We start from the raw sequence: 26,826 nt of genomic DNA, 5'->3' as shown, positions 1-26,826 counted from the left end.
AAGCGTTTTTTTTTCTCACCGTATAAAACATTGTCTTTATTACGATAGCGCAATAAATAGCTAGGAAAGCTCTTATCAGTCAACCCTGAGCTGACTAATATTTTCGCTTAAAACCTCATTTCGCTCAATGCGGAGAGCGAGACCACACAGCACCGCAACGCTTAATTACGTCCACCCAGCGATTCACGCAGGCCACATGTATACAAATTTCAAATGCACACACTTGTAATCCTAAACAATGCGCTTATAAGGTGCGAAAATAAAGATTAGCTTAATTCAACAGATAACATTACACCGAGAGAACACCTGTGGTGGCTCTCCACGTTTGTCCAGCCCAGGTGAGTAGGTAACTCGCACCTAGCGAGCACCTGCTACACTTTCTTGAACTGGAGGGGCCTTTGAGCCGTGAAGTGAGCTATGACTTCGTCGGTGACAGCCTTCCGAGCCTCTTGGTGGTCGGCGATCAGCTTCTGAAGAATGCCTATGAGCTCCTTCTTGAGGTAGCCCGTGAGTAGCTCCCCGCTCGTGTAGTCCTACAAAGCAAACAGAACATTTGGCGCGTTACAGCACCGAAGTGGAATTTACGCGTGCAGGCAAGTAACAGTGTATTGCGGCAGAACGGACGTTTCGGGCTAGTAAGTATCACTAATTGGTTGTGGCACAGTACTGAAAAGCTACAATGCAATTCAGAACGCTGCCACATTCTTCCTAAAGTGGAGCTTTATATGGCTCGGGGAAAGCAAATGCACAAATAAAACACACACACACACACACACACACACACACACACACACACACACACACACACACACACACACACACACACACACACACACACACACACACACACACACACACACACACACACACACACACACACACACACACACACACACACACACACACACACACACACACACACACACACACACACACACACACACACACACACACACACACACACACACACACACACACACACACACACACACACACACACACACACACACACACACACACACACACACACACACACACACACACACACACACACACACACACACACACACACACACACACACACACACACACACACACACACACACACACACACACACACACACACACACACACACACACACACACACACACACACACACACACACACACACACACACACACACACACACACACACACACACACACACACACACACACACACACACACACACACACACACACACACACACACACACACACACACACACACACACACACACACACACACACACACACACACACACACACACACACACACACACACACACACACACACACACACACACACACACACACACACACACACACACACACACACACACACACACACACACACACACACACACACACACACACACACACACACACACACACACACACACACACACACACACACACACACACACACACACACACACACACACACACACACACGTTGAAGAGAACTCAGAAGTAATAGGAGACAGATTGGCTGTGTTTACCACAGCAGAGTGCATAAAGAGCAAGGTACTGCGTTTGTCAACTCAAGCAATAATGGCGGGTAGTGTCAACATGGCAATGGTAAACACCAGCAACAACGTTGCTTTGAAATGGGTAGGCCACGCATATTGCATAAAGAACCGTTCACACGTTACAGGTTTGATGGATATGCATGGAGTGCATGGGTGAATTTCTTTTAATGACGTAACATGTGCGACAGGGGTTGGTGCTGACGTCAGCTCTGGTGGGAGAGGTTTCGCGATTTCCAGACACTGCTTTTTGCGGTGTACACACTTTTGGCAGCCCAGCCAAAGCAACGTTCTCATGTTGATACATTAATCAGTGTATTTACTCCGTGCTAACATTTAAGCAGCACAACATAATGGAAATTGAGGCACCATTATAACCACATACCCATTCACAAAGTTCCCTCAGACGTCATGGGGCCAATGCAAGAAGGTGGCTAGCTACTCACTGCCCTGTCTGTTTTTCTTAATATGTAACTTCATTCTAATAAGTTTCCATTAAGATTGATGAAATTGCTTTTCTGATGTGGCAGTCTCTTGAATGGACAAAAAGGCTTGGAGAAACCAGCGTTGTTCGCTCCACTAGGCATAGCCAGTCGTAAAGTATACCCAACTCTAAAAATATGCCAGTTCAATGTCGCGTGTCTTCTGCAAGACCTCTTAGTCCTCTCTTCATTGCTCACGAAGTCGATAACGCCTCTTACTTGCAAACAACTTCATTAGCTGATACAGCAAGCACCTAGAGACACTTCTGTCATCGTCTTGGATGCACAACTGCAATAGGCACAACCCGTCTAAGAAGTCTGTCACCCAAGTCAGGAAACACCCCTTGACGATTGCTCCATAGCAGGGTTTGGGTAGCCGATAAGAAAAATTTGACATTGAAGCATCACATTTCACTGTCTTGCTTGAGCATAAAATGTTTTAAGGCATTGGCTTTGTGAACTGCAAAACTTTCTCTCAAACGCTCCACCAATATTCCCCTAGTATTCCTCAGAAATCGCCCCCAAAGAAAAATAGGGAATGCCTAAAACTCAAGCACAGTTGCATAGCACCCACCACGGTTTGACGTTGAGGTTTGACTCCTCTCGGCCCATGTGTACAAGGCCCCCTGATGATCTAAACCATGGTTTCTCAAAGTGGGTTCCGCGGAACCTTGGGGTTCCGCAGGCCCCTCCTCAGGGTTTCGCGAGCCCCTGATAAATTTTCTCTGGTTCCGCAGTAGCAAAGTCTTATATGGTGAACTTGAGGTGCGATCAATCTAAGGAATCTCCATTACTCACGCCCGAGTGTCATTAAGCACATCTCGGCGCATAACAGAAACGCGCGAGCTGCGCAATAAATCTCGCCAGCAGCTTGTAGCCAGCCCGACTCCGAAAACGGGCCACGTGGTTAAACTATTGCACTTGAATCTCGGTCTTATATTACCCCCATGGGCATTTCTCCTGTTTAGAGATAGGTGCCGCTAGCGTACGCATTCGCGTAAATTCGACGGGGGGAAAAAAAACGATACCCTTGCTTGCTTTTGAATTTATTGCACGTTAATGTAGCATGAACGGAAGGAAAAATGGCGGGAGGGGGGGGGAGGGGGGGGGGGTTCCTTGGCACTTAACGGAACTTGAACTTAGCAGGGTTCCCTGGGACCAACATGCTTGAGAACCTATGATCTAAACTAATCTGCAGTAAATTAATTCATTATGCCTCAGACCAGGGGAGCAAGGAAGGCTGATAAAAGGTTCTGCACCACAAAGGACTGCTGACACGAAATTCTCGTGTAAATTTTTCTTTGCAGCTACAAATGCCTTCTTCCTGTAGATGACCATTGTAGAATCCTGCGTGAGCTGTAATTACACACACGGACATCTCAGGGGTTCTTCCCAAAATTCATATGAGCAACAGAGGAGCTGTACCAAATCACTGACTTGACAGCATCGAATGACAGATGAGTCGAAAGGGTAATCTATTAGGCAGCCACACTTAACTTTCACAGTGTAAATACCTGATGCATGGTTTCACAACCTAGAAGAGCTGGCCCCTGAGACCATGCCGATACAAGGGGACGAAGTCGCTTTTAACGCGTACTGCCCCCTCCACCTGCAAGTGAGGCTCTGGAAACCCACTGTACGTGGAAGGGAGCTTCCTCTTTCTATCGCTTCCAATGCAGTAGATGCAGCAGCGGGCAGTGTGTGGGAAATCAGCGAGTGAACTTTGTACCCATAAAGACTTGGATTCCACTTAGCCAGTGCTGGGAAATGGTCTGATGAGTGTGTGAGAGCTTGCAAACAGGCGGTTGATCTGTAAGCTGAGACGTGCGAAGGGAAGCCAATCACAAAAATAACCATGTTGTGCTGCACTGTTTCCATTCCAACGAAGAGGGGAAAGGGGGGGGGGGGGGGGGTATGTAGCGCTTAACTTTTCCCAGCCCCTCATGCTGTCAGGAAACACAAATGCTGGTTGATGGGAAGGAACATTCGGCTAAAGTAATTCTGGAGCCCTCTGTAGGCGTGCCTGCACCGTTTATCATTGCTGTCATTGTGGGTTAAGAATTCCAGTCACTGTTGGACACAGCGGCTAGTGCTTCATTGTTCACGGATGAAGGGTTGAGTCTCTTGCAACAGCGTTCTGTTCACTTTAGCATTGCGAGAAGGGTCAGCCCTTGTGTGGTGCCGCGAGGTTGATGATTCGATGGGACGAGTGAATGAGGCGATGCAATGTTATCCATCTGCCAGCGCTCATTGTCCCTGTACTTCTGGGAACAGAAGTAAAGACTTACAACTGACACTCCAAACAGTGGCTTTACAGCGGGCTTCTAATTTTTTTTTCGGTAGGCCACGACCGCCAACTCTTCCTTTTGTGGCGGAAGCATCAGTTCTGTGCACCGTGTCGCGTGCCGGGGATTCCTTGGGTCAGTCCAAGGTGCCACGTCTGTTTCGCCGCAAGAGCATATGGGACCAAGCGCTAGGAGGCGGATTATCACTGGATCACCCATGTGGTTGGATTGAATCGGAAGCAGAAGGCTTGCATATCAGAGATTTTATTTCACTTTGCGCTCTTTCGCAGTCTACCGGGGTGCACTACCCCGATCGGAGATGCGCTTCTTTTGAAGTGCTACTTTAGGCAGTCTAGCCTAGCCGAGCAGGGGTGCTTGATGAGTGTCTCATAGCCAATGCTGTGTCCGTTGACCTTGTAGAAAAGAAAGATGGCAGTTTTCGACAGTGCGTTGACTGGTGCAGCCTAAATTCTTGTGCTTGGTAAGATGCCTATCGTGCATACTACTGAGTCCACAGTGGGAAACGTGGGGTTAGCAAGGTATTTCACCACTCTCGTCTCAAAGATTGAAGGTCGAGATTGAACTGGAAGATCAGGCTAACACAGCGTTCGCCTGTCACCAGAGCTTATTTGAGTAGACCTCAATGCCGTTCGGGTTTTGTAACACCCCTGCAACGTTTCAGAGGCTGATCAATTGGTTTCCTGGAGATTTAAGGTTGTCATATGCAGTGTGCTACCTTGATTATATCGTAATGTATTAAAAAATCACTCTGTAATGGCGAAAGAGAGCCTCATTGTGAAAATTTGACGTCTATTTTAATGTGACAAAATTTGTGGCGCATAGCGCAGACACATGGATAATGCAGCTCCAAGAACTTTCGGTGCAGCTGGCATGTTAGGCCCTTCTGATAGAGCAGTTCCATTTTTTTCTGTAGTATCGAATGGGGAGCACAAATCTGGTTGCCGACGTGGTTTTCGCGTGTCCCGATTTCCTTCCCAACCAGTGCTGAGGAGAATGTTTCACCTGACAATGCAGGTGAATGGGCAGTGGCAAAGCCAATTTTTGGGCCACCATGCACAACTGTCACCACCCATAGCCAGCGTTGCAAGGTCCTCTTGTGCGCAGGCCAGTGTAACTCGTGCGGAGAAGGGGAAACCTGTTCCCATGTTGCCCCGTACCAAAAACAGAGAATGCGCTGCTTTTGTGCTGTATGCAGAAGCTGGCTTCTCCCGTGGAGACACCAGCAATGCACACGAGTTTAGAGGGTCGCCCAAATCCGGGTGGCTCCGTGCCACGATGCAGGAGATTCAGGACAGTTCCTGATCCGCAACTGGGATTAATGAGACCAGTTCTCTCAATGAGGAGGTCGGAATTGCAGGCTCAGTACGATTCTTTCTGCCGTGAAATCCTTCATTGCCTCCGAGACACAGAGTTCCGTGATGGTGCTCAGTTTGCAACAGGCGCAGAGGGACCTGTACTGACACAGCAGTCCCAAAGATACATACCCACTAGACCACAATGAGCTCGTGCTGAAATAAGTCTCTGCAGATGACACGTCCATTAGCTTGTTCAAGGCGGCAATAACAAAACGTCTGAGGGGCATTTTATTGCATTAGTACAATCTTGAAAAATCACTGGCTAAACACTTGAGTGGCCTCAAGGTATTTATGAAGATCAGCTGCACTGTCACCTGGCTCAGCAAGAGGCGGGAGATTTTGCACTACTGCAGGTCCTGCCATGGCTGTCAGCCAGTCAAATTGTGCACGAACCATCCACCGTGGATGATGAAACCCACGTCACAGCCAGCAACCACGGCAAATCACTACCTGCGTGTTCAGTTCAGGGGCCTTTCCTCAAAAGCAAGCACGGGTGTCAGCACTTGTTACCAGTGGTCGACCACGTCACAAAATCGGTGGAACTGTTTCCACGGCATAAGGTTGATTGATTGATTGTGGGGTTTAACGCGCCGACGCAACGCAGGCGATGAGGCGCGCCGTAGTGGAGGGCTCCGGATTAAATCTGACCACCTGGGGATCTTTAACGTGCGCCGAAATCTCGTACACACGGGCGTTTTTGCTTTTCGCCTCCATCAGAAAAGCGGCCGCCGCGGCCGGGAATCGAACCCGCGACCTCGTGCTCAGCAGCGCAACGCCTTAGCCACTGAGCCACCGCGGCGGGTTCCACGGCATAAGGTGACAGCCTGGGCTCGACTGGTTAACCTGATGGAGGGATTCACATGCTTCTGCTTTTCAAAGAACCTTATCATGAACAATACCTCCTGATTCACTGCCCGGCTGTTCCGTGGGAAATGTTCACCCCTTGGGATCAAGCATCGCCCTACGTTGCCCTGCCATCCACAGTTCGTTCTGATAGAACATTACAATCCATGATGTGGAATCAAATGAAAGGGCTGACCACTGAACGAGCTCGCATTTGCAATTCAGGACTGTTGGGAGCCTGTGTGAAATTCTATCCCCATGTTTTTCCCTTTCGGGGGACACATGGCAACCAGCAGATATTGTAACGTGATGTCAACATAGGGTGGACAGCGAGCACCTAGACCCTTACTAACTTTGTGCCTGGATGACCCTTGCCTTTGACAGGGCACTGAAAAGCCCTGGCTTAGCACGAGCCTGAAGAAAAAGGGCTCAGCACGACAAGAGTCAATTGATTGATTGTAGGGTTTGACGCGCCGACGTAACGCAGGTGATGAGGCGCGCCGTAGTGGAGGGCTCCGGATTAATTTTGACCACCTCGGGATCTTTATTAATGTGCGCCGAAATCTCGTAAACACGGGAGTTTTTGCTTTTCGCCTCCATCAGAAAAGCGGCCGCTGCGGCAGGGAATCGAACTGGCGACTTCGTGCTCAGCAGCACAACGCCTTAGCCACTGAGCCACCGCGGCGGGTATATAGTATGTGTCTACTAATGCGTAGCATTCTTACGACGCTTGTTAAAAGTGTGAGTTCTTTAAAACCAAACATGGCTATAAGAAGCACAAGACGTTGGATTATTTTATTCCTTGTAAGTTTTATTTCTCTTTGTAAATTTTGTAAGTTTGATAAGTTTGTAAGTTTTATTCCTTGTAAGTTTTATTCCTTGTAAATTTTATTCCTTGCACTGACAAGAGTCATTGCATTGTTTGTGATAAGATGGATGACTTCGTGCTCAAATGCAACCACCTGATGCCAGCAAATAATTTTTCCCTCAGCTTTCACTCCTTAATCAACTACGGAGACGGTTATCTTCATAAGCGGGCGAGCGGAAGATCCCCAAGTAGAGAAAACCAGTGGCTGCATTTACGTTGGTGACTTAAAAGCCCATCGCTGTAGGCCCGCAAAATTGAAGCCAATGTCAGACGACCTCATGCTTGGGCAACCAGGTGCACTTGGTGTGTATGACTACTTTCGGCCGGCACAATGGTAAGTGGAACCCTGATTATACATCCCCCAGTTTTACGATGACTCACTTCTTACGATGGATCACTGAGGTCCTGGCAAACTACCCACAGAAACAAAACAATCCATTAAAAGGCCAGATTATACAACGCTTGGGTGCAGGCGGTACGCTTCATACGACGGATGCTGATGGGGATAAACTAGCATTCTTCCCGCCTTTTACACCACCTCAACACCTTGTCCCGACCTTTTAACCCCCGTTTGACGCTGCTTGATATCCAAAGGTAAACAGTCCGTGGCAGGCCCAACCACTTGCTGAACAGACTCAGGCAAGTAGGTGGGTATTGGTTGGCAGGAAGTTAACCTTTGACAGCCGCACGCGGCAGCAAAGTGCCAACGCGCCAACTACTCAGGCGGCCAGCGAACAGCCAATCTGGAGCTCCCATCGAGCCGACTAATGTGAAAACAGTTATGTGATACCCCATGGCGATGACAGACCTTCTGCTTTCCTTCCCCACTCGATCCAAATGTCTTCCTTTAATGATGCTCTCTGTTGCCCTGTTTGTTGTTTCAACCTCCGCATCACCCCATGGTAATTTCTTTCCAGCGTTTACTGCTTTTACCCCACCTGATCTCTGCTTATCAGGTGTCTTTCAAAGCTGCGTTATCACATCATTTCTTTCTTTCCCGCCTTTTCTTCCATCGCCACCTTGTAGTATCGTTCGCTTCATTTCCCCATCAGTTGTGGCATTGGCAGTTCTACACTCTCACCTTTCCCCTCTCAATTTTCTCGGTCGTGTCAGGTTTTCCAGTTTATCTCATGCGAGCAAAAAACAAACAGCAGGTTTGACGAGCTAGTGCCTGACAACATGGAGGGGAGGGGGCACAAAATAGGCGTTTTTCTTTTTTTTTTTTAGAACCTGGCGGTTTCAGAAAGGAGTTCGAAATTTATGCAAGAACAGGCCAAATATAGTAAGTTAAATAAGTTCCTAGCACATTAGTCATAAGAGGCCGTCTACTAGGGCAGCACTTACCCATACCCCAATCATACGACACTTTTGTGCAATCGCTTGAAAGTCGTGTTATTGGAACCTCGAAAAGAAAAAAAGTAACAGCTTCCTAAGGTTGCAATCAAACCCAGTTTTGAATCCAGCCTGTGCGCAAGATCAGCAGCCGGCCTACCTCGTCAGATTGTGAGCATGTGCTCCATGAATTAGGACAATATCAAAGGTCTTCTCAAAGTGGCAAGCGAGCAGCAAAGACACTGATCAGCTGCCGATTAGGACGTTTTTACTGAGAAGTTGCAGTTCACCGACGACTCAACAAGCGGGCAGGTGGCGCTGCCTACCGCTCAGATTCAAGAGGCAAGTAGGAGCTAGAATTCCAGATACAGCGCTCCGTTCGAAGAGCTTTTCCAGATCATCTGCAGGTAGTGTTGATGAGTAATTACTATCATTAGTGTGATGTCAAAATCGAGTATGTAATTGGTTAAGCAAGTAATTATCACCCAATTGTGGCTAATTACGTATTAGTATGACGTAGGTGGTCTTGGCCCTTGGGGCACTCAAATTTTTATCACCCTCCCTCACACTCCTGATCTGATGTGAAATGAGTTAATGTAGGCCTCGTACATGCGGGCTGAGAGAAATGAACATGCAACTTCACGTTTGGTGTCAGCACCACAACGCAAGACAGCACCGCAACACCTCCTTGGTGGGTGCTATGCAGCAGTGTTCGAGCTCTACACATTGAAATTTTTCCCTGAGAAATTTCTGCGAAACAATAGGGGGCTAGTTGTAGAGCTTGTGAGAGAAAAGCTTTCGAGTGACCAAGTCAGTTCCTCAGAACATTAGATGCTCAAACAAGTCAGTGAAATGTCAGTCAACGACATAGATTTCTTGTCAGGTACCACCGAAGAAACCCTGCTTCGAGAAGCGGGTGCGTAGAAATCATCGTGAGAGTTTTCCGGCTTGGGCAACAGTCTTTTTCGAAGGATTGTGCTAATTACAGTTATGCACACCGTAGGAGGACGGAAGGCTTCCTGGGCTTAGTGAAGAAGTTTAAGGCAGCAACCCTGTCAACCCCGCGGATAACGGGGAGGACATAGGGTCGAGCCTTGCAGAAGACACCAGAAATCAAACAGGAATGTTTTTAGAGCTGGGTATACTATACGACAAGCTATGCCGAGTAGAGCAAACATTACTCAGTTTTCTGCCTGGGAGCTCTTTTACCAACAAATGCTGCACAAACAGAACACTGGCTGATTCGTGTATTTGTACTGCAGCAAATTTAATGTCACCCCAATTTTAAGCAGTTTAATTAAAACTGAAGTAGTCTTGAACTGAATCGCTGCCCAACACTCTGTTTATTTTCTTACCGACAAAATATACTGGTTGTACGACTGAGCAACCGTGATTTCTTAATTCAGAACTCTCTTATAAAACATAAAATGCACAGAATATCAAATGTGCAATTCGAAAATGCTGCTTTTCAGTAAACTACCTTTTGGTCATTTCTCTTGATCTGATCTATGCGCCCCTCTAAGGTCACAACTAAAAAAATTTGTTTGCTACATTCCCTCCATCTAATAAATGTTGGTTGGATTACAACAGACTACTTGTGGCTCCTTAAACTTGGCCCTTGGGTCCGCCCACCTCTATAGTAGACATGGGCAAAGGGCAACAAAAAAGAAAAAAAGAAAAGAAAACAAAGTAGCATTTTCCAGCCGCTCCCTTTCATAGGGGCAATTTCTCGTACAAGCCGGGTAAAATTCCCAAGCGTTGTAGTCCCACACAAAGGCTGAGCGCCAGGCCAAGAAGTCACTTGAATTTATTTTACCGGTAGGTGCCCGGCGCAACCGAGGCACACAAATGCACAGGGTGACTTCCACAGCCACGGTGGACACTCAACTCTGTAACCGCGTGTGGCCGAACAGCTGCCATACTCTTTCACCCCCCAGCAATGCGGTGTTGTAGGAGGCCGGGCAGGCCCCACCAAATGGACAAGGGTCAGGAGCCCCTTGCAAGGGTAAGGGCAGCTTTCCAGGCGTTAATCCCTTCCAAGGGTCCACACTCGACAAGGGACACCTGTTATCCATTAAAGAAACCAGTGGGCGCCCAGCAGTACGCGTATTCGAACCTGGAACCTTCCGCAAACTAGGCGGACGCTGTACCTCTGAGCCGTCCCTGCAGTCGCAAAAGAACATCTTACACTCCTCAAGGGAAAGTGCGTACCTTGCGGATGGTCTCCAGCCTCTCGTCGTCTTCGAGAAAGAAGCGGAGGTACTGGTAGGAGATATCCACGTCACAGTTGCCTCCTTTCTCCCGGTGCTCCTCCGTGGTGGCCCCACCTCCCGAGAAGGCATACTTGTTGATCTGCACCCACCAGCAGCGGTCTTACAATAAAAAAGCGGCGAATGCAAAACACTGCATTCAACATAATAGGAATGCACACTATGCAAAATAGGCATTTTCAGAACCGGAAGTGAAAAAAGGCCGCCATTACTAATGGCCGGATGTGACATGGGTGAAGAAACGAACGCGAAAAGCGGAAGTGCCAGTGCCCGCAGCCAGTCACAGCAGCCTCTGAATGCGCATCAGAAGCAGTGCGTTTTGCATAGTTGTTGCTGTAGAACACGGGTCGGCAGACTGCGGCATACGAAGAAGGGTTATGCGGTCTCCAGCACAAAGTCAGAACCACCCTCCCATTGCTGCTTCCTATCTAGCTGAAGGCTGACATGGCAATTTCTACCTCAAATGGGGTTAGACAGGAACAGAGCAATATCACTACCAGTTGGCTTTGCCCGCAATCTTCACACTCAGCCAAATAACATCTTCACTTCATTTCTTTGCATGTGCCGCTTAGGAAAGCGTTCATCAAATATCCTCCGCGGTGGTAAGCCTAATCGTCTCTAGCGGGGCCACCTGGCATCCCCGAGCGCTTCGAAGCTCCCGCCATTGGGTGCGCGCTTTCCCATTGGCGCAAATCGTCAGGCTCCTCCCTCTGCCGCATGCGGTGTAAGTCGCTTTCCGGCCGAGGCAGCAGCTGCCGCCGGCGCGCAATCGCATATGCAGGCGTGAAAAACAAAAAACAAAAACAAAACAAAAAACGCAAGTGAGGCTTACAAAGACCCACAAGTGCTTTGCCATGCTCTTGCTGGAATGATGGAACCCAACAAGCATGAGTGAATGCAAACGAAGAGCAAAACGGCGGCATGCGGCGGAGTCTGTGGCTCGCTGCGTTTGCGGCATTGGGCGGCCCGTGTCGCCGTTTGCGTTTTATCAAAACCCCGTTTTGGCACTTGCGTCTCCCATAATCTACTCCTACAACTAAAATTTCGTGTCACGAAACTTCATTACATTAAAATTTCAGCGAACCGGACTTTGTTACGCAGAGGGTGAAAATACATGGTGTGCATACACTCAAAGGTTCGTTACACTGAAGTTCGTTACATCGTGGTTTGACTGTATAACAAGGTTTAACTGTACTCGACTGTGAATTGAATAGAGCCTACACAAATAGTTTGATTCGCGAATCAAATATCCACTATTAGATCTTCAAATAGTCGCGTAGATTTTCCAATGCGCCCAGCTCTGCAAAAGCGAGAATGTCGGTGTGTGCTAAAGCACTGCTTCTGCACTCTGTGCTCATTTTCCATCTACTCAGCAAGTTTCATCCAAATTGCACTTTCGAGGAGCGAGCCTTGGAGAGGCCGTAAATTTTATTCTGCTGCACGGAGTAATTGGCCATAGCGTTGACGAGATCACCGCAGACCATGCCGTCAACTATGGCTGCCATATTAAATTCTGCGTCCGGATGTTTACACGTTAGGGTAGCTTCCGGAAAAGCAAGCAATGGTACCACCTTTGCCGCCACTTTTGAGTTTCTTACAGTGCCTTTGTTAATTAAAAAAAAAAAAGAGGCTCTGGCTTTTTTGCATGCAGTTGGTGTATGCTTATTGTATGTTTTTCTGTTTCTAGACCGTTCTAGACCACAGGGTAAAAATTGGTGTGATAGCTTTACTACCTTCACTACACTTTTGTTGACCCGATGAGCAGTCTATAGAAGCCATCCCTCACTGCTTATCTTTGATGTTCGCCACAGGCTTCTGAAGGAGTGCCTCACTGTTAATCCTGATCGGGGTACCGTAGCAAGCTGTCCTTACAGCCGCTGGCTTACCCACAGCAACGTAGTGCGAGGCTTTCTTCTGCAATGTATCGTTCATGCTCGCCATGTGCTTCCAAAGTGCCTCATCGTGGGCCGTGATTGTGGTTTTCTTGTGTTTTCGAATCTATTGTCACAAAGTGTTCGCTTCAGTGCTACGAGGTGCTGTCTAGTTGTTGCCGATGATTACAGTACAGCGCCTCTACCATCAGTTGTTCTTTAACGCGTATCATGCTCACTCCGGATTCTTAAAATACCGCCTCATAGTGGTTCAGCGACTGGACTTCTGCAAATGACAGTTGAAAAGTATTTTTTGGGTCGCAAAAAAAGGTCACGGTTCCTGAACATGTGAAGCAGCTACATTTTTTTGCACAAAAATGTGCAAGAAATTGAGGCCTGTCATAAAAATAGTTTACACTTGATATTTGATTCTAAAGCTACTAGTATTTGGTATTCGCACACACCTAATCTAAACCACTCCATAATCTCGCCTCTGTGCTCCCATGCCTACTATTTGGCACAAAGGTCGAACAGCAAGTTGCAAGAGCTCTCTACCTTTTCTCGGCAAAACACTCTGAAGAGGACTGAGTGGGACTGCACTTAAATTAAAGTGATGCAGTTCAGGGGCCACCTGCTTTGTGAACAGGTCTAAACACTCTGCTTGAGGATGAAGGCTAAATGAGGGTTCGTACTGGCCGCAACAGAACGGGTAAGCTGGTCGAATATTACGTGCGCCCGCAAGGCTTTAATTCGATTCAAACTTGAAATACGAGCACAGTTGAACATTGATTTTGTCAATTTATGACATGACACATTTTCGCAACACTCTAGGTGGCACCACAATCGATCGACACTCCCATATGATTTCGCCGCGGACCGAACGCTGTCAGCAAGGCAGTATGCTCTTACCTTGTTCTTGATCTGCGCGGGCGTGTCGGTGAGGAAGATGGAAGAGTTTGGATCGCTAGCGCTCATCTTGCTCTGGGCCCCCTGGAGGGCCGGGAAGAACACCGAGTGCAGCAGCGCAGGCTTGGGGAAGCCCAGCTTTGGTGCTACGTCGCGCGTCATCCGGAAGTAAGGGTCCTGTGAAATCACCAGTCACGGAACTGAGAAGTTCCATCACGGGACACGACGAACTACCATAGTTCCTTTCCATGTCTCCCCCAACCCCACTGGTTCGTAAGGGAGACTCTGACAGCTACATGTTGGCCACATTTAAGCTACATTGAGCGACTTTTCATTCCCTTCTGTTATTTTTGTTCTCATTATCTTTTTAGATTAATGATCTATACGTCTAAACAATTATGAGAATCAAATTTCATAACTTTACAAATTACTCATTTTTGGGCAAATCTAATGCACTTTAGGATTGGTGCTTTCTTGCAATTCTTTTTCTTTAATTAAAGTTTGTTTTTTCCGGTTTTTACAATTGCTTTCTACAGTTTCATTCCATTGATTAGTTCCTTAAAGGAGCCATGAAGAGAAAACACAAGTTTGGTTCATTCGAAAGATTGCCTCGTTAGAACCATAGCGACACCACTTATAACGCAAACTTCGCTCAAATAAGCTACATAATTAGGAAAAAAGGAAATGACCATGCGACCCACCAGCTCATTTTCCGCAACAGAACCTATGCCGTCACATGGGCTAAGCTCTGCGATTGGCGGAGGCCGGCAAAAGCAAACGCATGTTAGGCAGGGCTTACAGCTTGCATAGCGAGCTAAATGCCCGTGAAACATACTGCACATTCTTTTTATGACAAAGAACGGTGGAGTAAACGGTTGAAGGTCCGAACGTACTCGCAAGCGTGTGCGCCAATGCGTACGAAACTAGCGCCGCGGCCGAGCTCGACATCTCGCCGTCGCGCAGACGAATTTTCGGGTTCGAGGCTCTTCGGGGCCAACGAACCGTTCCAGCACGCACAGCCGCGACCTTGCTTCGTATCGTAATCCCTTCACAGGAGGTTGGCCGTCATATCGCCAACCAGCAAAGGTAAAAATAGAAACGAGGGGAGTAAGGAACAGCAAGAAGCGACGAGATAGTGCCAGTCGTCGCGTAAGTTTCGAATGGTGTTGGCTTGCTGCTGTCGTTACGAGCTCGTTTCCAGTTTACAACCACTGAAAACTTCAGTTTGTTCAGTTACGGCAGGGACCCTTACGTTAGCTCACTCCTGGGACATGCTGGTGCTCGTCGCCGACTTCGTCAAATCGCTCTGACCTTGGGGAAAAAAATGCCGTAAACACCGCGCATTGACGTTCGTATCTTTCTGGTCGAAGCAGAGAGCTCGCGCGAACGGCTTTCCACACACGACACCGGCCAACTGGCATAAGTGATACTGCTACTGAAATTGAACTATTATTAACCGTAATCAAAATACCGCACATACGTACCAATCTATATTCGTCCGTCGCGACGGGGCTGACGAGGCAGCGGTGCCGACGGCTGGGCGTTCGTCTGTTGTGGCTATCGCGGAATGGTCGCTTTCCCGTCCACCGCGTATCCCACAACTCTTGCCGCTCGTGCACTTAGAAGCATTGAGCGTTCAAGTGGTGTGAGGTTGTTAAATGCAAGCCCGAGCTCCTCGGCGAGACTTTTGTTCTCCGGATCAGGCGATTCCATGACTAGGGCTGCGGGTGCACTAGGTTTTACTAGTATTTTTAAAATGGCCGCCGTCTCGATCGACTCTTGCGTGTGGGTGCTATATGGAGTCGACATACTAAGTATCTGTTTCATGGACCGGCTCTATGACGCCATTGTACACGTCACGGAATGTTCAATTTTAGCGGGAGATTTAAAATTTTGGCTTAAATTGCCTTATTTCTCAGTGAATAAAGCATCATTTGCTTCCGGGAAAGCGCTTGGGGTACTATGAAACACCTAATCTTTCGAATAAAACAAACTTTTGTTTTCTCTTCATGGCTCCTTTAAGGGCCCGGAGGCATTACATAAGGGGGGGCAAATACATATAGGGAAGACAACAAAAAAGAAAGAAAAAAAAATAGTGACTGACATGCATCAGTCAGCACAACTAACAACAACAACAAAACAACAAAAAAAAGCAGATCAGAGAAAACTAATACCAAATTACCAAATACACATGTTCTGTTATAAGACATAAAAACACAGAAAAAGAAAAGACAAGCAAGAGCAACTGTGCAGGTTCCAACTAGTAAGGATATATATTATGGATCAGCATTGATGTTCGGAGTGGTGATAATGGTTGTTTTCTATAGTCGTTTCTATAGTTACAGTAAGATTGATATCACTTATCTTAAAAATTCATTTCTATTTCTTTTTTAGAACCTCTTGTGGCAAATAATCTCCAGTTAAGCTGTGCATACAGGGCATTACAGAATTGGTGCTCTCGGGGACTGGGAAAATAATCCTTATGCATTAAATGGACCCCGACAGCCAGCCTAAGCCTAGCTGCGAGTGTCTCGAGCAAATAAATAAGTTCGATATACAAAATCTGCAACTCAGGCCCAGCCCAGTCGGAAACCATTCGAATTTCCCACCAAACTGAACGCAACAGCGCTGCACATCCCTGTTGAGGGCCCAACTCTGGAACATTCTCTCACGTACAACTTAGACAGACCATAGGTAAACTCGGGGGCAAAGCGATGCCCTTTTAACCTTTCATGCCTTTCCCCCCCCACGGCCAATCCCACCTGGTCGATTCCGCAGGGGATGAGGCAGGGGACGCGGCTCTTCTCTCCGAAGATGAACGGGAACGAGGTGCTCAGGGCCGGGGCGGCCTGCACTGCGGGGAAGCTGATCTTGCCGATGGAGTCGCTCTCCCCGAAGCCAAAGATGCCCTTCACCTGGTTGAAGGTGACACTCCGCCGAATGCGCACTATGTTCTTGTAGAAAGCGGGGCAACTCCTGCGAGAAAGAACGTGCCTTTGTTCACACATGGGGGGGACCAACCACCTGTGCTTCTGAAGGAAGGCCAGTGTGCGGGGCGACGGTTTCTGGAAGCTAAGTTTCAAAATTTTTCGAATTTTGGGGGCATAACACACCAAAGATACACCTCGGATATGAGGTACACCCTAGTGGGGGGCTATGGATTACCGTAATGTTCCAAGAGAACGCCCTCCTGCGAAACATCATCCCCCCTCCCCCCTCTTAGGGGTGCAATATCTGATTTACTAAAAGACCCCAAAGAATGCCCACCCCCTTTAGCGCCGATCCATGAACAAAATAAATGCGAATCATCTATTAACGTGTTGATGCGGTCACTTATTTGTCCTTTCTGCACTTGGCCGGAAAGTCCGCTCATGTTACATTTTTTCTTGATACCTCTGCAGTTTTGGTGGGCGGTGCGGCCACTTTTTTGTAGATTTCCGCACCTGACCTGAAAGTTCGCGCATGCCGTAATCTTTTCTTGATATCTCTGTACTTTGGGTGGGCGTACTTTCGGCAATTTATGGTAATTTCGTCTATTTGCTCATTCGTTTGAAAAGGAAAGATGTGGAGAGGGGGATGCGGGGAAAGAGCAGAAGCGCGTTTCATCAAAAAATGGTACCAGGAGGCGCTGGCTGCTTCGAAGTTTACTTCACATTCGTGCCTACAGCGCTGACTGTGTTGATCAGCATCTGAGTTTAGTCTTGAGGTGCAGTTGCATGAGCATTCACTGTGCGCTCTCGGCGCTAAAACCGAACTATTGCTCGACAAACTCGGTTTACCTTAGTTTAGGCCCCCTCCCCCCAAAAAGAAATGTGTTATTTAAAACTTTAATTTCAAATAAATTTGCAGCACAAATTAATTTTAATGTAATTTTCAGCGGCCCAAAAACTTGATGATGATGATTTCTATTGGTTTCCCCTTTGTATCGGGGTGATGACATGTCATCTTACCAAAAAAGACTAATATACCTATGTTTTACACTTTTGGTTCAATACTAGCGCTGCTTAGGGCAGACACAGAAAGCTTATTAGGCACAAAATACTTTTTTTTTTCTGTTACAGGTGGTAACTGTGCTAGGCAATATTCCCCTCTCTGCTTTTCGTCCACCAGCATTCTAATCTTCTTTTCTCCCATTTGATTTTCTTCCTGAGCAGCTTTCCACGCTTTCCTGCATGGCTCCAGTGTCACACAAGAAAAACCAACACACAAGTGTTGGTTTTTCCTCTTACACAAGTTTTATTGACTTCTGGCCACTTTCAAAATTGCTAGATACCCTCGTCAAGTGTACATGGCTAAATTTTGCTTGAGTACTCTCTAAACTCCTTCTATCAACTGAATGCATTAAGTAACTGTCACCTTGAATAACTATTTCTCGGTCCCCTTAATGCCAGCCTTGAATGCATTCAGACCCCCACAGTCCCAATCTCAAAAAACAACTTGTGCAAAGACCTCTGGTTTGAGAACCTGCCAAGACTCAACGGGGCCACTAGTATTTTGCTCACAATGATAATTGTAACCAGAAAAAAAAGGGAGAATAAATAATAATAAAAAATAAATAAATAAAGCCGTTTCACTCAATTGAGAAAGCTGTCAAAAGTGCAGAGCAGTGGTTCGCCATAATGGGCTGTAGCGCCATTATCCACTCACTGCTACCACCCAACGCATTTGAAATTTTCCGCCTTCACACTGCTCACTCGCTCGCTCCCTGCCTGAAACTGCGCCAGCGGGGAGTTCTGTTCTTTTTGTGCTTGCTTTTCCTCCCGCACGTGCCGGCGTTGCACTGCCACTTTTTTTCGCTTGCTATCGTAAAAACCAACCCAACGAGCGTTCCTAACTAAATGAACTCAGGAGCTGCCGGTTAATTACGTATATTTTGCCTAAAACATAGCTGCAGTCTTCTTCGCGTTAAACGACGGGGAGATGTATGACAAGCGCCAGCAGTTCACGAGTTTTACGACGATATAAACCGCTTGGCTTTCGAAGCCTCTGGGTTACGCCGCGACGACGGAACGTCGTGTGGCTCTACTTGGGTCCAGTGAGCGAGCTCTGACGACAAGGCACGGCCCTAAAGTGCTCTGCACTTAAAAGGTCAATGTCTCCACTCCCCATCAGTACAGCAACCACTGCTCGAAGAGAAACATGCTGCTCGAAGATCTCTGCTGGGACTCTCACCCAGCAAAGTGGAAATCGGAGAAGATGAACGTCTTGGCAGGGTCAAAGCCGCATGCGATGATGTCCCGCATGTTCTCGTGGGCCATCTTCTCCGCCTCTTCCACCGTCATGTCCTTCCAGAGGAACTTCTCGTCGTCCGTCAGCTGGATCACCAGGGGCACGTCAAAGGTGTCCTGTAGCCATCTGCAAGTCAAAGCACACCCTTTTTATTTAATTGAGGGGGGACACTGGTCTTGAGATCATTCTTGCTACTTTTTAACATATGTACTTGAGATTTACACATTGAGCATATTTTAACATCCAGAGCACAAATATGCAGTCAGTTTTCATCTATGGGGGAGTAAGTAAGTTCAGAGTTGTGCAACATGTTATGCCACTCCGTTTCGGGCAATTTTTTTCATTATCTACCTATGAAATACTCCAATAGCTTTTATCCCTTTGTGCTCTAGAAGGACCAGGGAGTGCAACTATACCACTGCAGTAGTTTTAGCATTGTTTATGCAAACGCTGTAAACATCATAAATGTCAGATTTTTGTAAAGCTACTGCATAAAATCATGTGCCTGCAAAAATAAATTCTATATTTTTGTGGTTCTATTGCACTGTTCAGTTCCTAAGCTTTCGAATGCAGCAAAGATGATACAAATCGCACCAGTACATCCCAAGATATTGAACCCGACAGCTGACCTTGTGGGAAAAAAATTGGTTCTGAGAAAACAGGGCACGGAGTTTGGAAACATGAGCAAAAAGCGTCGTTTAGGCGACTTCAAAGGGCGACAGCTTTGTGAATACTTATGATACAGCTATGATATTTTGCAGGTACATCCTTTGGGGACCTGTAGACTGCAAATAAAATTAACACAGAAAATTGATTTTTTGGCAAATTTTCGGTCCTCAAGAGTAGTGCCCCCCTTAATTTATATGTGGACTAAACGAGGAAATCCGAAAATTCTATTAGAGAAAGGCGTAAGAAAATGTACCCAGATGCACTGAAAATATTTTTAATGCGTAATTTTCAGCTGCCTCTTGTCATTCTTCCGATTTTCTGTTGACTTGTATTCATTTAGAAATTGTTTGGATTTTTGCAGCTTGTGTTTCCAATGTCCGTCTTCATACATAGCTACGCCTCGAATTTTGCATGACGTTTACTACTGTTCTGCTTTTATGCATTACTCATTACATTTCTACTAGCCTTATCACCATGGACAACATGACACTGTTCTTTTGCTTGGGCCTCACAAATGGCCTGCAGTATGTTATAAATAAATAAATAAATAAAGCTATGGCCTTCTTACTTGATATCAGACTCCTAATACTTCCCCCTGAAAAGATGTTTTCTCCTCAATGCACCAGTGTATAGTAGTGAAGTGGACTTTATAGGGGCTCAGTGTACAGGGGTGGATACGGATCCGCGAGGTTTAACAGAGGTGTTTACTATAACGCCTAAGGGCCTTTGTTTAAGTGTTCTATAGTGCCCCCAGAGCTTGCCTGGCAGCAAATGATGCTTTACTCACCGAGAAATCACCCAACTTAAGCAAAAATTACAATTCATCCGCTAATTTGTGTGTTTTGCGACGTCAGCGATGACGTATGTAGGGCAGGCATTTGAAACAAATGTTAAGTATGTCGATTATGGCAGCAGCAGGGCTAGTTGGTTCATAATTAAACTGTGAAACAGTGCTTTAAATGAAGACAGCGCTCATGTCTGTGTCCTCTCTTACTGGCTTCGTTTAAAGCGCTGTTTCACAGTTCAATTACTGCCCGTCCTCTAGATGGCGCCACACTACCGCTGAGGACCGCTGTCAGCACTTGCTTTGTTTTTGACCAGATTTGTACCTTCCTAATTTTTGTTACAGTTGATAGTAATCATTTTGTGAAAGACTGGGTATGCTCAACAGAGTCGCAGAAGACAGTGTCGCTTATGCCAGTAGGCCAGTGTAAGCTCAATGAGCAAGACGGCTGTGCAAATATAACTGGAATAAAAACGCACAGTACGCACTAGTGCTTCTATGTTTACATGCGCGTTCGTACCTCCACTGTTTACCGCACCATTCTTACTGCTATAAAAAGAATATGCGTTAAATTTAAGTGCAAAAAGCTCATTCTGCAAGCTTGTAAGCCCTGCCTAACTTAAATTTTGCCAGCCTCAGCCAATCGCACACCTGCCCACAATGCATCATAACTTGTGGTGCAGAAAATGAGCTAGTAAAACGCATGGCCATTCCATTTTTTTCCTAATTATATAACTTATTTGAGTGAAGTCTGCATTAAAAGTGGTGCCGTTGTTATTCTAATGAGGCAATCTTTTGAATGAACCAATCTTGCATTTCGTCTCCATGGCGCTTTAACCCTTTTTGGTCCATTCTCGGGTCCTGCCTGAAAACGCAACACAGCCATAGTGGTTCGTTGTTGGGTTCTGACGAACTTGCGTGTTCAAGGTTAAATTACACAGTTTTTCTCACTGCGATGTGCTCGCATGCTTTGTATACAGGAAGCGCCATCTCTTGAGGGATAAGTGAACTTTGTTTGTTAAGTTTACTTCTTTTTGCACAAGGGTGCAGCACTATGATCAGCACGGACCTTCTGGATCCTAGAGCGTTTTCACGTGCGCGCTGTTCGCTAAGAAGCATGGCCGCTTTCTGAACATGTGCGTTTTATGGTGGTGCACTTAGCGAAAGCGATGATGACTTGAGCGAGGTATAGAATTACGTGCTTCCATCAGATGTGCTGTTTGTAGCGATATAAAAACAAAAGCATCCAGGAGGGAAACTGTGTTTTTCTGCAAAACCTGCGGTAACAACCCTGGCCTGCACCCAGGAGAAAGCTTCGTCGAGCGGTCTCACACGCTGCTCAAATATCTGCAAAGAAGTTGCAAGCAGAAGGCAAGGGAAAAAATAAATATTCTGTGGCTTTTTCTTCCACAGTTCGTGTTTTTCTTCACGGCGCCAGATTTCGCCAAAATAGTTTCGGACCAGGACAGCCAGAAAGTGGGTAAAAGTTTCAGACTGGAAGGGGTTAAGAAGTTCAAAACTTGTCTTATTCATGATAACGTAGCATCGGAACAAATGTTAACACTAGGGCAGGCATGCGTCAGCATAGCTTTCCACACGCTCCCAGAAAAAGAGCTGACACATCTACACATGTGCCCATGAGAGTCCCTAGTTGTTGAGCATGTATATCATCATCATCATCATCATCAGCCTGTCTACACCCACTGCAGGGCAAAGGCCTCTCCCATTAATCTCCAATTACCCCTGCCCTGTGCTAACTGCAACCAATTCATCCCCGCAAAGTTCTTGATCTTATCGGCCCATCTAACTTTCCGCCGCCCTCTGCAACGCTTGCCTTCTCTAGGGATCCACTCTGCTACCCTCAATGACCAACGGTTATCTTGCCTTCGCATTACATGCCCTGCCCACGTCCATTTCGTCTTCTTGTATATATTGAGCATGTATATATTGCTTCATTTCCAATAAAATCAGTTGCAAATTCAGTGCAGCCCTTGTCATCTTGTCCCCGTCTGTCTTCTACTATTATTATTATCATCATCATCATCATCATCATTATTTGCACTGCTACCTTTCAGCCATGCTTCAGTGCCCCTAAACGTACTTGGTGAAGATGAAGGGAACCAGGTGGCCAATGTGCAGGGCATCAGACGAAGGTCCCCGCCCGGTGTACAGGTAGAAGGGCCTCCGCTGCTCGTATGCATCCAGGATCTCGTTCAGCTCCCTGGAAAAAAACCCAATCAAACCCTTTTCAAGCACTTCTCGTGTACTCACAAGCTCACCTGTGACAATGTAACATTTCTGTTTCATTTTGGCGAAAAAGTCGCGTTTTATGGTCTATTCAGCTTGATACGAGGACTAAGAGCCCTTCATACTCGGCCATTAGAAAACAGGGTAAGAACCAACTCTCACCTGTCTGGGAAGCAGTGCGGCGCTCCATCAGCACAAGTACAAGAAATGTGACACGAGAACGGTGTGCGTTTCGTCCTCGCATCAGTCGATGGTGCAAGACCACTACTTACACTGTGTTTAAAGTACCTAGTACTTGCCAGTTTTTTCTTGTTTTTTAACACGAAAAAGTTTTGTGTCCGGGTACACAAAGATCTCAGTGACATCATAACCGTCACGCAAGTGAAGTCGCCAGAAAAAGTGCCATGACGCGGCGGCGCCCGGTTTCGAGCCCACAAACTCTTTCGCCACAACGGGAGGTACGTGGCGCTCTGGCCACTGCACTATGAACAGAGACGTGAGCATCTCAATGAACACGCCTTATGTCCTTCTCTATGACTCATTCAGATGGTGCTGCCATCTAGGAGAGGCGAAGCGAAGTAGCGCATCATGACACTAATGAGCACCAACAGTTCGCGTCTCAATGCCAGTGCCTTCATGTACGGGGACGCACGTGAATTGAGGCACTCTCTGTTTTTTGTTTCTTGCGTGTCGGTGTCACTTCCTCTGGCGGGGTCAGGCTCGCGAACCCTTCGCACATGAAGGAGGTTCCTTTAACATTCAACTGCTCCTGTGAAGACCCCTTTCACTTTCGTGTTTTGCCGATTCCTATGAAAGAGGGATCAACCACAATTTTTTTTTTCCCTCGGAGATATCGACGCGTCAACTACTAATGCTCTCACTAGCAAAGCAAGGCTGACCAGTGAAGCTGGCAATGTGATTCTGTGGCGTGGCATTATCAGGCTTGTTCTGCTAAATAAGTCATCTTTTGACTCAAGGATCCCTTAGTTCCACAACTGCTGTTTGACTGCCCTAACAAACATCATAATTGATAATAATAATAAAAGGAGCTGCAAACTATCCATACGGCCCATGTATCAAATAGTGACCCCTGATTTGAAGACTCCTCTGTCTACCCCTGGTTTCAGGGATGATGATGCAATAAGACACTGTGTTGTCATATATCGACAGGAAGTTAACCAGTACCCGCCGCGGTGGCCAGTGGCTAAGGCGTTGCGCTGCTGAGCACGAGGTCGCGGGTTCGATTCCCGGCCGTGGCGGCCGCTTTTCTGATGGAGGCGAAAGGGAAAAACGCCCGTGTGTACGAGATTTCGGCGCACGTTACAGATCCCCAGGTGGTCAGCATTAATCCGGAGCCCTCCACTACGGCGCGCCTCATTGCCTGTGATGCATCAGCGCGTTAAACCCTACAATCAATCAATCAAGTTTACCAGCAGACGATGTGCCACGATGTGACGATGTGCATGTCAACCAAATTAGCTAAATTTGTTCAAATAATCAAATTGTTCTGCTTTTTATTGCTCAATGTTTCAAACATGAAAAGGTTCCTTAATTTTATGCAGCCACTGCCCATTTACGTTCTTACCGGTAGATGGAGCACTTATATGCATTTTTAAGCCATTGCCAAAAAAGGTTAAAGGAAAGTCGAGGGAGTACAAGGGCATTATATTCTGGGGTGATGTTTTGCAATAAGCATGACTGAAAATCTCTACCAATTGAGGCCGTTGCTGATTGCGGATGTGCGGTTGCCACTGACAAGGGGAAAACCCCATGAAGCGATTTTGGTGAGCGACGGGGCAAGTGTAACTAGACTGATTTAATAAAGCTAACAGTGAGGGCGACAGCAATGCAGGGGCCCAGCAGCAATATATTATCAGTACTATCTTGCTGTTTGCTGCCCATGCCAATAGGCTTACTCGATTCGTTGAGTTATGCTTGTTGCATCACTTGTCGAAATCCCTCCATGTGGTTACCCTAAAGTTACATAGCATCAAGAGTTTAAAAATTTAACTAGCTCTCCTTTCCATAAACGAGAAACTCTTTCCAGCCACACACACGTACTTTGAAGTGTAGAATGGCTAAAGTTATGCTATAAAATTTCCTTGAATGCGAGTTCAGGCCAACACCAAACTTGTGAAGGCACTTCTCGAAATTTGCACCTTTAAAACTTGTAACCAGACCGAAGGTAAGTAATAAAGCTGTACACCTGCACAATTTTTTACCAATATCACGGGAGCGTCGACCGTTCTGTCGATCAGCACCGCGTGATGGAGTGATACGGCAAACTGGGCAAGAGTAGCTGCATGCGCACTAAGCAAAGGCTACTGCTGCCGTCGTCTGCTAGGCTGTTCCAAGAGCAGACAGCCGTCCCCGATTTTTGTTATTTGCTTATCACATTGCCTGCCATACTCGAAATTTCAAGACCAGGCATGTGGCGCCAATTGAAGTGTATTCAGCGTTGCCGAACGAACCTTGCGCTCGGCAATGCTGATTACTCTGTTTTCAATTGGCGCCACGTGCCTGGTCTTGAAGAAAAATTTCGAGTATGGCAGGCAGTGTGATAAGCAAATTACAAAAATCGGGGGTGGCCGTCTGCTCTTGGAACAGCCTAGCAGACGATGGCAGCAGTGGCCTTTACTTAGTGCGCATGCGACTACTCTTGGTGAGTTTGCCGTATCACTCCATCGCATGGCGTGGACCGACCGAACGGTCGACGGTAATTTGGTAAAAATTGGGCGAGTGTACATGCAAAGTTGTGGCCGCTGTTCCTTCCACTTGTGCCAATTTCTCCCACCTGCAAAAGTGATTTCTAGTCAAGTATAAATTTAATGGTGACGTAGTGTTTACAGGGCCCTTCAGCTTTACAAACTGGCGTAGAATGTTGTGGCCCTAATGGTTCCTGATATCCAGCGTTAACATGAGCTTAGGCTACAGAACTGTCATTAGAAAGGACGGTTTAAATGAGACCGCGTTAACTTTCATTATGTCAGTTTTCCACTAGACTCTAAATCTGCAGAAAACTACTGAATTGCGTAGTGAGGGGCTGGTGAACATCTAGGAACATCTAGAACACAACAGCTGCACGTACCTGTGAGAAAAGAAAACTCCTCTTCGCAGGAAATGATGGGCTTTTTTCCCCGTAAGGCTTTCAAGCCTGTCAATCAGGTCTTGCGTCACCTTCGACGAGCCGAATTTCACTAAAACAGGACAGTTCGAGAAGACGATTAGACGAGGCACCGCAGAAATCAGGGTAGCTACTAAAGCGTTACACTTCTTTCCGTTCAAGTTTCGCGCAACACCACCAGACAGCCATGAATGGTGTGTTAACTGCACCGCGTTCACCAAAAACGAAACTACTCGGCATGAACGATCTACGACAGCGTAGCCCGGCGAGGCGTTCATACAACTCCAATGACACAACACAAAGAATAAATGTTTCAAGGCCAGCCTGTTAGACGAGTACCAGAAACGTAGCAGGAACAATCGTCAAGAGGTCTCACCGATGAGTTTGTCATAGTCAATACCCGTTGCAGATGAGCTAACAACATTCCACGGGTTCACCACGTCTTCTGTTACAGCAGCGTCGGCACGATCACCGCAGTCGTCCACTGATAACTTCGAAATATCTTCTACAGACGCAGACATTATGCCGCTGAACAGTACGTCAGTTTCAGTTACAAGCACTTTTCGTAACACGATCCACTCATTCAGGCACACACGCGGTGTGACCAGAATGACAACGGTAGCTTGAAGGCAACGCCGGTGATGGTGAACGCTACCACAGCCCACCAGTGCTACCACGTGCTACCCGCTTGCCTGTCTTGCCGAGCTCAAGCAGAGAAGCGTGAGGGCGCTGCATTCCATTACATTGATAGCTAACTTGATGCGTACTCTTATTTGAAGTTGAGGCGTGGTGCAGGGTCTAGTCGTCTCCACAGCGGCAGTGGAAAAGCATATCACAACTTGCACCAGAAACAACGGAAACAAATAAATACGAATGACCCTGTCGCCTCAATTTGTCTCCATCTTTTCTATTGCAGCAAGCACTAGAGGTAATCGCGAAGGCGCCTTTTTCGGTCTGAAAAAGACCGCAAAT

At 46.9% G+C, this 26,826-nt stretch overlaps 1 protein-coding gene across 1 annotated transcript; it reads right to left on the bottom strand.

Moving 5' to 3' along the window:
- Nucleotides 1–26,536, bottom strand: Trprs (Tryptophanyl-tRNA synthetase). Its single transcript, XM_077674123.1, has 8 exons — nt 26,231–26,536; nt 25,819–25,927; nt 22,585–22,704; nt 18,974–19,156; nt 16,564–16,777; nt 13,805–13,978; nt 10,966–11,106; nt 1–533 (listed from the first exon to the last, which is right to left on the bottom strand). Exons 1-8 carry the CDS (start codon nt 26,373–26,375, stop codon nt 372–374), a joined length of 1,248 nt encoding a protein of 415 aa, XP_077530249.1. The 5' UTR covers nt 26,376–26,536; the 3' UTR covers nt 1–371.
- Nucleotides 26,537–26,826: the final 290 nt, after the last annotated feature.

Source organism: Haemaphysalis longicornis, unplaced genomic scaffold, assembly GCF_048455015.1.
Source record: "Haemaphysalis longicornis isolate Haplotype H1 unplaced genomic scaffold, Haemaphysalis longicornis Haplotype H1 scaffold_6, whole genome shotgun sequence".
NCBI classification, from domain to species: Eukaryota; Metazoa; Arthropoda; class Arachnida; order Ixodida; family Ixodidae; genus Haemaphysalis; species Haemaphysalis longicornis.
The sequence above is the reverse complement of the archived record's forward strand: the minus strand, read 5'-3'. Positions and strand labels throughout refer to the sequence as shown.